The sequence below is a fragment of the Stegostoma tigrinum genome, chromosome 24 (assembly GCF_030684315.1).
Source record: "Stegostoma tigrinum isolate sSteTig4 chromosome 24, sSteTig4.hap1, whole genome shotgun sequence".
Taxonomy (NCBI): domain Eukaryota; kingdom Metazoa; phylum Chordata; class Chondrichthyes; order Orectolobiformes; family Stegostomatidae; genus Stegostoma; species Stegostoma tigrinum.
Window position 1 is genome coordinate 15,310,122 of NC_081377.1, and position 14,078 is coordinate 15,324,199.

General features: G+C 41.4%; 1 protein-coding gene across 1 annotated transcript in view; it reads left to right on the plus strand.

The window, feature by feature from the left end:
• csmd2 (CUB and Sushi multiple domains 2) overlaps nt 1–14,078 on the plus strand; it is a 1,700,996-nt gene that overhangs the window by 1,279,618 nt on the left and 407,300 nt on the right. Inside the window, exons 20-21 of the mRNA XM_048558072.2 lie at nt 2,816–3,031; nt 3,746–3,934. Of these exons, the coding sequence (XP_048414029.2) occupies nt 2,816–3,031; nt 3,746–3,934 (405 nt within the window). The remainder of the gene's footprint in view (nt 1–2,815; nt 3,032–3,745; nt 3,935–14,078) is intronic.

Sequence of the window (14,078 nt, forward strand, 5' to 3'; positions counted from 1 at the left end):
GCCCATCCCTAACTGGCCTTGAGAAGACTTTGGACAGTGGACAGTTTTAAACTTGGCTTCCATTAGTCATGAATTTTAAAAGAATCGCTACTCCAATGGGTTTATCAATAAGCTGGCCTAATAAATTCTTGTGGAAATAATGCTATGGAACCTTTGGTGTAGCACACAGCTGAGTTTACATTGCCATGAAAAACCTGCAGTGTTGCGCATAGAATTTCACAACAATGTTTTTCGAATTAAAGCAAAGCAAGTTTTTTTTAAAAAACAATTTGTTTGTGTCTCCTTTAGTAACAATCGAGAAAATTTGTTTTCATTTTCACTTTTATTTAGTCTGTTTATAAAATGGAATACAAATTCCAAGCAATGTAACATTGAAGCAATCAGTTGTGAATTATTCATGAAATATTCAATGATCAACCAGGGATTATACTCATTATTCTGACACATGAGCCAAAAAAAGTAGGGGCACGGAAAGCTGCTACCATTCAGAAATGTCTGACTAGAACATGGCTTCCTTTCTGATTGACATTCTGCACAACATGGGTCACAAGGAAGTCAACGATAATGCGGTATGCATTACTGACTCCACAAATGATACAGTTTGTCATTCATATGTCTTCTGTGAGCTGTATTAAAATTGAAAAAATTATGCTGATGTGAACAATTTGCTTCAACAGCCTCCTGTTCTAGAGATTACTGAAGATGTAAATGAAGTCCCAGGACATGGAGCAATAATGCTCTGCCAATTCAAAATTATACTTTTTTTCTCTAAACTATCAACAGAGCTCTTAAATAAAAAAATCCAGGTGATAAAGTGAATTAGAGCATCAGCTTTCTAAAAAAAATACAAAATTGAGGGTTAACTGTTTAAAAATGCATGTATTCTAGATCTCAAAGGGCATGTCTGTTCTATTCTAATCTGCATTGTATGTTCCACTTCAACAGCTGGATAAATATTTATAAATGAACTTAATTCATTTCTGGTAAGTTGGCACTTTAGGGCCATCTGAATATTAGCTTGGAAGAACTGGGGAAAAAGTGATTCTGTAAATAACATCATTGAGACCCGACATCATTGTAATGCACTGAAAAGAAAATGGCAATCAAATCGCAGGACAAAATAGAACAAATATCTTAAATATGGCTCTGTTTGTTTAAGTGGTAATATTCTCCACAAATGTATTTAAAGTACAGTATGAATGGGATAAAAATGAGCAATTATCAAGAAGTGCAGTTTAAGTTCTTGCATGTGTTAGTGGTGCATCAAGACTCCTTATGGCTCCTCATCTGTCAGAGGCTCATTTCAATTTATAAATATGTTGGAAATCCTTTCTACATCAATATATAGCCAGATTTTTTTTTCAAATATATTTTAGTTTGACATTCTGAAATACCTCTGTAGCTTATCACATGTAACTGTCGTTTGGAGAAGTGATTTAATGTACAGCATGATAAAATTATTTAAATAATTTGCCAGTTGTGCTCTAATTAGATGTTCCTCTGCAAATTGCAAGTGAAAATCTGAAGTTGACGTTAGGTAATGAACAGAAATAAGTGTATAAGTGTACAAACCATTTTCATTTCAGGTTAATAAGCATTGCACAGAAAGAACAATGGATTCTGAATAATTTCTTCTGTCACTAAATAAGCAGGCCAGGCAGCATCTGGAGAAAAGGAACAGTCCCTTATCTGTGGAACATTATACTAATATTGGAGGAATTCTATCGAAGGTTCAGTCGGCTGACAAACAGGAGGCTGGAAGCCAGGCAACATCTGAAGGAAAGGGGCAATCAATGCTTCAGGTGTTCTTCCAGCCTGCTATTTGTCTGCCACTGTTTTGATGTTTATTTTAGCCATTAATTTGCTACTTTGCTGATCTTGAATGATGGCTAGCATGTAACTTATGTAGTTGGTTATTTCAGTAAAGTTAAACTATAGTACCATTGATAGCATACTCTCCTTAGTATTTGGCTGTGAAATATTTTTAATGAACCTGTTTAGACAAGTCATGACACACCTATGGAGCAGGTGAGAGTTAAATCTTCACCTTCTGGCTCAGAAATAGAACACTACCACTACACCACAAGACCCTAAAATCTTTGGCTGATGTACTGCTTAAAATTAAAAGCAATTAATCTAACTGGGTGATCTTATATTGTATGGAACAGTACAGCATTTTCAGGCAACATACCATATCTTGGATATATGCTGAAAATATACATATTTAAGGGATTGCAGGGTCATAAATATTTTCTAATTCAGCTTTTAATGTGAAATTTTCATAATTACATTTGTTAATATTAATTCCCACTAATTGTCAAAATGACAATTGATCATTAACCCTTAAGTGTAAAGATATTTGTTTCTCAATTGTGAGAGCCAGTGACAGATGACTGCCACAATAGCTATGACCAAAATAGAAACAGGCCAAAAATAGAATAAATTGAGGTGGAGATATTGATGTGATTTCAGGCCTTCAGATCTCTTCTGTGTGACAATACTGCCTTGTATCAGCTCTTTCATCATGCTGGTTCTAATTGTTTGTATTATTTTACTTTTTTGCAATTAGACTATAATATAAATTGTGACCTTACCTGACTGCAGGAATGTTGCTCATTTTAATTCACGCTTTTTTCAGGCTAAGCTTAGTCATTATAGAAAACAAACGTTATTAGATTGAGTCCTGATTTTATATTTGGCTATTTCTAACAATTGATCATTAACCCTTAAGGCATCACCACTCTCTTTGTTATGTACATTGTATGCTTGAGAACTCCTGGCATTCTGTTTTATTTATTGGTAACTATGATTTCAGGAATTCAGTTCATCTTTCACACTTTTCATTTGGAAAGTCCCCATGACTATTTGCTGATCACTGAAAACGGAAGTTTTGCTCATCCTTTGAAAAGACTCACAGGATCTAACCTGCCACCTTCAGTCAGTGCTGGACTCTTCGGGAACTATACAACACAGATCCGATTCATTTCAGACTTCTCCATGTCATATGAGGGCTTCAACATAACCTTCACAGGTATATTACACTACTTTTTCTCCCCCCTGTTGATATGCGACTGTTTCTCATTTGACCAATTTGAAAGTAAATGCTGCCATGTGCCAAGTGGAGTGCGCAGACCTGGGAACATTGCTCCCAGACATGACCAAATCATATATCACACCGTTCACCAGCAAAAGAAAGCTCACGTTCCGTTTTTGCCTGATAAATATTTTGGTGACTGAAGTCAGAACAGCATCCCTCATTACATCAATGTTTCCTTGTCCCCTTCTGTAATTCCTATAACGGCCCGTCTTATGAGTGGAATTGCAAATTTGAAATAAACTACGTAACACGGTCTCCACTCGGGATTGCTGATGGTCATTAGTTTAATTTCATGTAGAAGTCTTGCAGGAATAGAATAGACACACAACAGTTGCCTAAGTCTGAGCACAGATTCCAAAATTGAAAGCAGAGAACATGCTGTAATCATAGGTTCCTGAAAGAAATTAAATGGTTAATTACCTTTTCTAAGCATGTAGAATTCTTTGAGTTAATGTTTCTTTTCTGGAGTACTTTCGGATTGAAATGTTTGGGTCGCCACATTTAGGGCATAAATCTACAATTTTCTTGTTGTGTACGTGCGACCTACAATACTGATTCCCGAATTTGCTCATTCTGCTTCAGCAGCTTTCAGCCTGAAAATCATCATCTTCTGTAAAAAAAGTGACCCATTTTGTCCTGTTTATCTAGAATATGACTTGGAGCCTTGTGATAATCCCGGTATCCCACCATTCAGCAGCAGAACCGGTCGTCGATTTGGAGTTGGAGACTCCCTTACGTTTACATGTTTCCCGGGGTATAGATTGGAAGGTGCGTTCCGGATAACTTGCCTTGGAGGTAGACGGCGTGTATGGAGTTCGCCTCTTCCAAGGTGTGTTGGTAGGTGGTCGTGAGCTTTCATTTCACTTGGGTTGAAATTTCGATGCTAGTTTGGAGCTGTGCAAAGACCTAAACCAATGCATTTATTGTACAGAAAGCACATTTTGAATTGGTGTAATGATTCATAAAATACGTAACACTCAGAACAGTGAGTGCCCAGAATTGTCCCCAGCTTTGCTGACCTTCTGATTAAAGGGTAATGCATTTTCAAGGCCAAGAGTTTCTGCCTTGGTTCTTCATGTGGTAGAACCGGACAATTCTTGGATTGGAGATATGAGTGCAGGGTTTTCTTCCTTTTCTTCTACCATACTACCTCATTATTAAGACACTATGACTCCAAGAATGGGGCATTTTGTTGAATAATTTGCCACCATTTTGAATGACTGGTAGCAAACTCCTCCCAGTTGGTAAAGCCAATTTTCGCCAAGCTTTAAGGGATGCTTCAGCGTGATTTTGGAGTATTGTATTTGTTCTTCTGTGGACTGTCAGAAATTTGAGAGTTGACAGGAACAGGACTTGGGAGGTAATGAAATGTGAGGCTGGATGAACACAGCAGGCCAAGCAGCATCCTGAGATGCTGCTTGGCCTGCTGTGTTCATCCAGCCTCACATTTTATTATCTTGGAATCTCCAGCATCTGCAGTTCCCATTACCCCAGGACTTGGGAGGATTGTTTTTTTGCTGTTTAGACACAGCCTCCAGTGCATTGAAGAAGTTTTTGCAAGAGTTTTGCCCAAATGCTGGTGGAACTGGCTTCAAGAATCATAGTAGAAACAACAGTGTGGAGCTGGAGGAACACAGCAGGCCAGGCAGCATCAGTGGAGCAGGAAAGTTCACATTTCAGGTCTGGACTCTTCTTCAGAATATAATCACACTAGTGTTTATGAACTGTCCCATGGAAGACAGAGGGTATGCCCAGAGAAGCATTACTGGTGAGATTTTTCTAGCTGTTTTGTGTGCCACTAATACTTAGTTCAGGCCTCTCAACTGTACAGGAGTGTCGTGATGACGGTTGCTTAGTGCATTTGAACTTTTTTGATTTGCACTAGCATTGTTGCGAAAGATCTTAGCCACAATTTATAGCTATTAGCTCAATTAATGCAATACTGGAGCTCCTTGTCGATAGATTTTTTTTATAGAGGTGGTTGGCCAGATGTGGAAAATGCTTAATATATTCTGGAGTCTCCTCTTAGACAGATAGGGAAGATGGAACAGATGGCTGACCGTCTGTGAGCCGATAGGAGTTTTGTCAGAATTCCTGGACGTTCTGAGTTCCTGTATGCAAAATTGAAGAGATTGAGAGTGGTTTGCAAATCTGATAAAAAGTATGGAATGGCATTGCAATCACCTTTCATACCAACCATATATGTCGGTGGTGGTCAGTTTACTTTGGGCATGGAGGCAATTGACTTAAACTTCCATCTATGTAGTATTTACTCATACACACCAGACGGTAGTTGATCTTTGCTGTGAATAGTCACCGACAGGTAGATCATAAATTGTGGAAGGGTTATCACCGAGCCTTTCTTTTATTTTCGCTTTTTCATATGATGGGGCAACACTATCTCACGTATTTTGTCAACTCCAAGTCGCCTTGTCTATGTGACTTATTTGGCTTTTGCAGAGAGCAGTTAAGAATCAACCACATGACTGTAGAAGCAGACTCACCATCACCCATATTAGGTCGGAATAGCAAATTTTCTTTGCTGAAAGGCATTATCGAACCCCATGGGCTATACAGCAGTCAACGATTGTTTCATGGCCATCATACTGAAACTACCTTTCCGTTCCAGACATTGTCAACTGAACTTATATCCACTAGCTGCCAAAGTTGGATTTGAACCCAGATTTGTCTCTAGGCATCAGCCTAGAATACATCTTCTCATGACCAATACCAGCACCGTCTCTCCCACCCCTGCCACTGATTATTGAAACTGTCTCTGGTTCAGAAATCTGGAAGGAACAATGTGTTAGAGATAATGGGAACTGCAGATGCTGGAGAATCCAAGATAACAAAGTGTAGAGCTGGATGAACACAGCAGGCCAAGCAGCATCTTAGGAGCACAAAAGCTGATGTTTCGGGCCTAGACTCTTCAGCTTTTGTGCTCCTAACGAACAATATGTTGTTGCACTTGCCCTGTCTTGCATTGTTGAGTTTTGCACATCAGGCTTGCCTTGTGCTAGCCAGTTCGTTTGCAAGTGGATGATTGTGAAAAGTAATGGCTGGAAAGTTGTCAAAAATGATTTAACAAATAGAGAGGACAAAATCCTACATTGTCTGCAATTTTGATTCTGGTCAAGCACCAATTAAAGGTGAACATTACTTAAGGACTGCTTATCCTCTCCCATCTCAACTGGTATCTGCATGGTAGGGGCAATGAAATGAATCAATGCTAAAATGATGATTTAATGTTGAGGAAAAAATGCTATTTGTTTTATTCTTTGCACATTCCTAACTAAAGGATATATGTTCTGAGTGTTCATGATAACGGAAAAACTGGATGTCGTTAAGATCATCAGAAAGTTGTATTGAACAATATTTATTGCCACAAGTACCAGTTTTACTCAGATCCTGAAATGGGTAAACATGAAAAATAAATGCTTGCTAAGTGCTTGTTAATTTATTTTGATGATCTTTTAAAGGATTGAGTTAAGAAGTGCAATCTGGCTGGCTGGAGGAAGGTAATGAAAGACTGTTTTCTGAACTATTGTTCAAAACAGTCACCAGTAGTAATATTGGAACAAGGAAAAATGAATTATTAACCTGTGATAAAAGTCAAATTACTGCGCAAAAAAAAGTAACCAGTCAGTTAAAGACGTAATTGGTTAGCGAGTTTTGAGAAGATTTGTAGCTCAGGTTGAGGTTCTGGATGTGAGTTTGCTCGCTGAGCTGGAAGGTTAGTTTTCAGACGTTTCGTCACCATTCTAGGTAACATCATCAGTGAGCCTCCAACGAAGCGCTGGTGTTACGTCCCGCTTTCTATTTCTAAAAAAAACCGAACCAGATAAATAGAAAGTGGGACATAACACCAGCGTTTCGTCAGAGGCTCACTGATGATGTTACCTAAAATGGTGACGAAACGTCTGAAAACCAACCTTCCAGCTCAGCGAGCAAACTCACATCCAGAACATATTTGATTCTGATGAAAGGGCAATTCTTGAAATGTTAACATCACTTTTCTCACTAAGTTCATGTCTCTCCTTAGAGGATTGAACACCAGTGTCTTAAGTTTCATGATTATGCTAGCAAAACAAATGGTAGGGCCTTATACTGACACAGCTTTGACAGTAGCCTGTAATATTGAATTTTGCAGTTCCTGTACGAATGAAATAGGTTGGGTTTTGGCTGAAACATTATTCAGCACACATGGACTAGTGGGTTACATACCACAGACCAAATTAGGAAGTCAAGTGCATTTCTACTGATCGCTATTTAAACTCAAAACAAACGAGGGAGAAATGGTGATAAGGAAAGTTGATAAGAAAAGCTTATTTTTAAAAAGTACTTCTCAGTGTTAAAACGTTAACTGCATTCTACAGAATCATAGAATCATTGAGTCCGACAGCACAGAGACAGACCCTTTAGCCCAAGCAAGTCCATGCCAACCAAAATATCCATCCATGCCATCCCCATTTCCCTGCACTTGGCCCATATCCTTCTAAACCTTTCCTATCAATGGATCTGTGCAGATGCCTTTTAGATGTTGTTAATGTACCCGCCTCAGCCACTTCCGCTGGCAGCTCATTCCTCTGTAAACCACCCTCTGGATAAAAAAAGTTGCCCCAAGGCTCCCATGTATTCTGTTCCTTTTTACCTCAAACTGATGCTCCCTAGGGCTTGATTCCCCAACCCTGTGAAAAAGAGTTAGCTCATTCACCCTGTCCTTGCCTCTGATATACTTCTATAAGATCCCCCCTCAGCCTCCTATGCTCTGAAGAGAAAAGGTCCTAGCTTGTCCAACCCGTCTCTATAACTCAAACCCTTGAGTCCTGGCAACATCCTTGTAAATTTATTCTGCACTCTTTCAAGTTTAATAACATCCTTCCTATAGCAAGGTGACCAAACTGAACACAATACTGCAAGTGTGACCTTACCAATGTCCTGTAGAACTGTGACATAACTTCCCAACTTTCTTTACTTAATGCCCTGACTGATGAAGAGCAGTGCGCCAAAAGCCTTCTTCACTGCCCTGTCTACCTGTAACTCCACTTTCAGAGAACTGTGCACATGAACTTCAAGGCCCCTGTGCTCCATTACGCTCCTTTAGGCCCTTGAATTAACCATGAAACTCCTATCTTGATTTGACTTTCCAAAATGCAACACCTCACACTTATCCATTTTAAACCCCCTTTGCCATTTCTCAGCCCACTTCCCCAGCTAATCAAGATCTTGCTGCACTTTCTGATAACCTTCCTCACTGCTCACGCGACTGTATGTTTTAGTGTCATCTGCAAACTTACTCGACTTGCCTCATCGATATACGTAACAAACATCAATGGGCCCAGCACTGACTCCTGAGGCACCCCGCTAGTCACAGACCTCCAGTCCAACAAGCATCCTTTCATTATTACACTCTGCTTCCTACCATCAAGCTAATTGTGTATCCAATTTGCCAGCTCTCCCTGGATGTCATGTAATCTAATCTTCCAGAGCAGCCTACCGTGTGGAACATTAGCAAAGGCCTTACTGAATCCATACAGACTATGTCCACCACCCTGCCCTCATCAACCTTCATAGTCAATTCATCACAGAACTCAAACAAGTTTGTGAGGCATGATCTCCCATACATATTCTGACTACTCCTGCTGAAACCCTGTCTTTCCAAATGCATGTATGTCTTGTCCCTCAGAACCTTCTCAAGGAACTTACCCACCACAGATGTTAAGCTCACTGGTCTATAATTCTCAGGTTTTTCTTTGCAGACCTTCGTGAATAAGGGCACAACATTCACTACCCTCCAGTCTTCTGGGACCTCACCCCTGGCTAACAATGATGCAAATACATCAGCCAGGGCCCCTGCAATTTCTTCTCCAACCTCTTGCAGGGTTCTTTGATATATCTGATCAGGACTAGGAGATTTATCCACCTTCATGCATTTTGATACTTTCAACCCCTCCCCTTCTATGATATGGAATGTCCGCAAGATATCGCCACTAACTTCCCCAAGTTCCCAAATCTTGTCTTTCTCCGCCATAAACTCAGAAGAGAAATATTCATTGAGGTCCTCGCCCATCTCCTGCGGTTTCACACGTACATATTCACTTTGGTCCTTGAGGGGCCCTATTCTCTCCAGTTATTCTTTTTCCTTTATTATACTGTCTTTGGATTCACCCTCGTCTTCTCAGCCAAAGCTATTGCATGCCCTCCTTTCACCCTCCTGATTTCCTTCTTCAGTAAACTCCTGTGTCTTCTATGTACCTCCAGGGATTCCCTTGATCCTACCTGCAAGTAACTGAGCCATGCCTCATTTTTTCTGGTCAAAGGCTCAATATCTCTTGTCATCCAGGGTTCCCCACTCCTACCAACCTTGCTGTTCACCTTCACAGAAAGCTATAGACCTTGAACTCTAGCTATCACACTTTTAAAGGCCTCCCATTTGCTGGAGGTCCCCTTGCTTGCAAACAGGCTACTTCTATCAACCTTTCCAAACTCCCGTCTAATTCCATCAAAATTCACCTTGCATCAATTTAGAACTTGAAGCCATGGACCAGTTTTTGTCCTTCTCCATAACTATTTTAAAATTAATAGAACTGTGGTCTGTCTTGCCCTATTTCCCAAGAGTAGGTCCAGTTTTGCTCCCTCCTGAGTCAGACCCTCTTTCTTCTGCTTGAGGAAACTTTCCTGAACACATTTAATAAATTCCACCCTATCCAAGCCTTTAACATAGGAATATTAAGGTTCCCCACTATGACAACCCATACTTCTCCTGCAAGTCTCCCAATCTCCCTGCATATTTGTTCCCCTAATTCCCTTTTGACTATTTGGGGGTATAAAGTACAGACCCAATAATGGTACCATCCCCTTCTTATTGCTTAGCTCTACCCACAAACTCTCAGTGGATAATCCTTGTTTATTTTGTCTCTGACTACTGCTGTGATACTCCCCTTCATCAAAAATGCAACTCTCCCTGCCCCTTTCTTCCATCTCTGCCCTGCTGAAAGCACCTGATCCCTGTCACAGTAAGCTGCCAATCCTGTCCATCCATTTGCCTTGTTTCTAGCTATAATATCCCAGTCCCATGTACCTGTCCACACCCCAAGTCCATCAGCCTTACCTGTCAGCCCTCTTGCATTGAAATAGATGCAGTTTAATCCAACAGGCATTCTTTATTCCCTGTCTTGTTCCAGCCTGACCTGTCTCTTCAACTTGCTATTTCTAATTACTGTATCTCCTTCCAGACTTGCACTAGCCTCCATGCTGTTGAGAAAACCCACCCCCATCCCCCAATCCACACCCCACCAATCTAGTTCAAACACTTCCTTGTCACACTAACACATTTATCTGCCAGGATATTGGTCCTCCTCCAGGTCAGGTGCAATCTGTCCCTGTTGAATAGTTCAACTCTGCCCCAGAAACGATCCCAATGATCAAGGAATCTGAATCCCTGCCCGCGATCCACATCTTTAGCCATGCATCCATCTGCCATTTTCTTTAGTTTTTATTCTCACTAGCACATGGCACTGGAAGTAATCCAGACATTACTACCCTCGAGGTTGTGGTTTCAACTTTTTTCCTAGCTCTCTTTAATAACTGTTCCAGCCTCGGGCGACTGTCTGTGTGGAGTTTGCACATTCTCCCCGCGTCTGCGTGAGTTTCCTCCAGGTGCTCCGATTTCCTCCCACAGTTCAAAGATGTGCAGGCTAGGTGGATCGACCATGCTAAATTGCCCATAGTGTTCAGGGCTATGTGGGTTATAGCGGGGTGGGATGTTTCAAGGGGCAGGTGTGGACTTGTTGGGCCGAAGGGCCTTTTTCCACACTGTAGGGAATCTAATCTAAGCCTTAATCCTACCTATGCTATTTGTGCCAATGTGCACAATGACTTCTGGCTGCTCGCCCTCCCCCTTGAGAATGTTCTACAGCCACTCCTAGACATCCCAGGCCCTGGCACCTGGGAAGCAACACACCGTCCTGGATTCCCGTTTGTGGCCACAGAATCTCCTGTCTGTCCCCCTAACTATTGAGTCTGCTATCGCTAAGATCCTGTTTACTTTTACCCTTTCTTGCCGTGCCCCAGAACCAGTTGTAGTGCCATCAACCTGGCTACTGCTGCTTTCCCCTGAACGGCCATCCTGCCCAACAGTAACTGAAACAAAATACTTTTTTTGAGGGAAATGGCCACAGAGAATTCCTGTATTCTCTGCCTACTCCCTTTACACTTCTGGGTGGTCACCCAGCTACTCTCTGCCTGCACCCTGGGTGTGACTACCTCACTAAAATTCTTAAGCATGATACAATTGGCATCTTGAATGTTCCTGAGTGCACCCAGCTCCAGCTCCCTAACACGGTCTCCCAGGAGATGCAGCTGGGGTGCACTTCCCACAGGTGCAGTCATGAGGGCTGATGGAAGTCTCCTTGAGCACCCCCATGCTGCAGGAGGCACATGCCACTGCCCTAACTACCATCTCAAATGCCGTGAGACTGAAGATGGAAATAAAAGGACTTTACCTGACCTTACCCTTACAGTTTGCTGAGCCACTGCTCACTGAGGCTTCTTCAGCCAATGCCTTATTTCTCACTCTCCCACCAAAAAAATCTAATGATATTTATCTATCTTTCTCCCTCTGTGTGGCTCTGTGTCTCTCTCCCTTTCTTGATGAGAGGAGGAGAGAGGGAGGTAAACAATGATGTTATGTTTGGGGTTGAAGCACCCCTTGATATCAGGGCCACAACGATCCACTCATCAATGCAGATGACTACTTCCACATTCTAACCTATGTGCGACAATGATGCTGCCCCCTCCCAGTCACCCTCTGCTGTTAACTTCAAAATTGATTTTCTGCTTCTGTGAAACGAAATGTGATCACTTTTTTTAAAGTGCCAAGGCAATTTTCATGCAACCTCTCGTGTCCTTTATCCATTAATTAGTTTTCTTGATTCAATTTTTCCAGGTTCATTCAACTGAATGGAACTGGTGTTATGTGCATGTCATTGTGTGATGTGATTTCTTTGGGATTCTAATTGTTGAGAATAACTGACAGGTGCATGGGAAAGCAGATAGTACTTCAGCTGAACTTCACAAAATGCATGTTACTATCTTTAATATGGTTCTGATTTATCTGTTCTTCTACTTGCATGATGCGATAAACACCAGAACCAAATGCTACATTAATGAGCAGTTTGGGTATTTTTATGCGAAACTTGCTAGGTCAAATGTACAACTCAAAATGTTAACCCAGCAGTAAAACACATCCTTCAATTGCGGCAGAAATCAAGGTTATGTTTGTTGAATTACAAAAGACCATTGTCTTTGCTGAGGTTTGCTTGAAAAGGAGTTTCACCAGTATTCCCTATTTTCCAGCCCATAGTTACTTCCGCCATAAATAAACAGTACTCTTCATTTTGAAAAGTGGAATTCGTTCGAACCAGAGCTATAAATGTTATCAACGCTGCAGCATTATATGAGGTTCGCTAAAGAAGCTTTGGGTGCATTTGTGGGACAGTGTGTACCTGGGACAAAAGAACCAAAGTTTAAGTGCTGGATGTCACACTAAACTGAATCGAACAATCTGGCTAAGCAGACGTTAATTCCTCTTTGTCATGTTTTGCCAAGAAAACAGAGTGAAAGACAATATTGTTTAAAAACACTGTGTGTTCCAGATGGCATAAATTTCCCACAACATATTGTTTTTATTTATTCACTCATGGGATGTGGGCATCACTGGCTGGCCAACATTTATTGCCTGCCCCTAGCTCCCTTGAGAAGCTGATGGTGAGCTGCCTTCTTAAACAATGGCTGTCCACATATCTGACGAGTGATGGCTTTATTTCAGCCAGGCATCCTCGCTGTTTTGATGTTGCTACACCGATTAGATTCCAGTTCAAAATACAGAAAAGTGTTATCCAACTTCCTGAGCTAAAATAAGTAATCTTTCCCTGTTGTATTGTGGCACAGATTTAGACCTAGACAGAACTGGGATCTTGTGTGACATAACAGCATGTGATGTCCCAGTATAAAGGTACCTGTCTCATCTTCAGGTAAGAAGGTAGGAAGATCGTGTTGATGTAATGGAGTTAATGCAGTCAGTCAGCTCTATATGCTTGTTATGTACAGTAACATTGAGAAGCATAAAATCCAGATTGTGTAAGCCTGTGATATCATAGCTTTAGAAATAGTTAGGGTTAGAAATCTGACTCGAGAAAATCTGGCTATACCTGGTTTATGCGACGCAGTCTAATTTATAGAAAATAACAAAATGGTAACATTTTCCTCACAAAATTAACAAATACAGGAGCTGAAAAAAAACATTCAGTAATGAACTAAGATAACAAGTTGTACAGCTGGATGAACACAGCAGGCCAAGCAGCATCAGCGGAGCAGGAAAGCTGACGTTTCGGGCCTAAAATAAATATGGAGAAATGGATATTGGCTTCCAGGTGGTTGCCAGAGATGGAGACAGAGAGGTCCAGGAAGGAGAGAGAAGTATCAGAAATGGTCCAGATGAACTTAAGGTTGGGGGGGAAGGTGTTGGTGAAGTGGATGAAATTCACGCCTACCGACTCCCATAGCTACCTAGAATACACCTCCTCCCACCCACCTTACTGCAAAAATGCCATCCCCTATTCCAAATTCCTTCGCTCCGCCACATCTGATCCCAGGATGAGGCATTCCACTCCTGAACATCTCAGATGTCCTCGTTTTTTCAACGACTGCAACTTCCCTCCCTGCAGTGATCGAGAACGCCCTCGACCGTGTCTCCCACATTTCCCACAACTCATCCCTCATACCCGCTCCCCACAATAATAACCAAAACAGAATCCCCCTCATCCTCACGTACCAACCCACCAACCTCCGGATCCAAAACAGCATCCTCCAATACTTCCGCCATCTGAAATCTGACCCCACCACCAAAAACATTTTTCCCTCCCCACTCTTATCTGCTTTCCAGATGGACCACACTCTCTGTGACTCCCTTGTCTGCTCC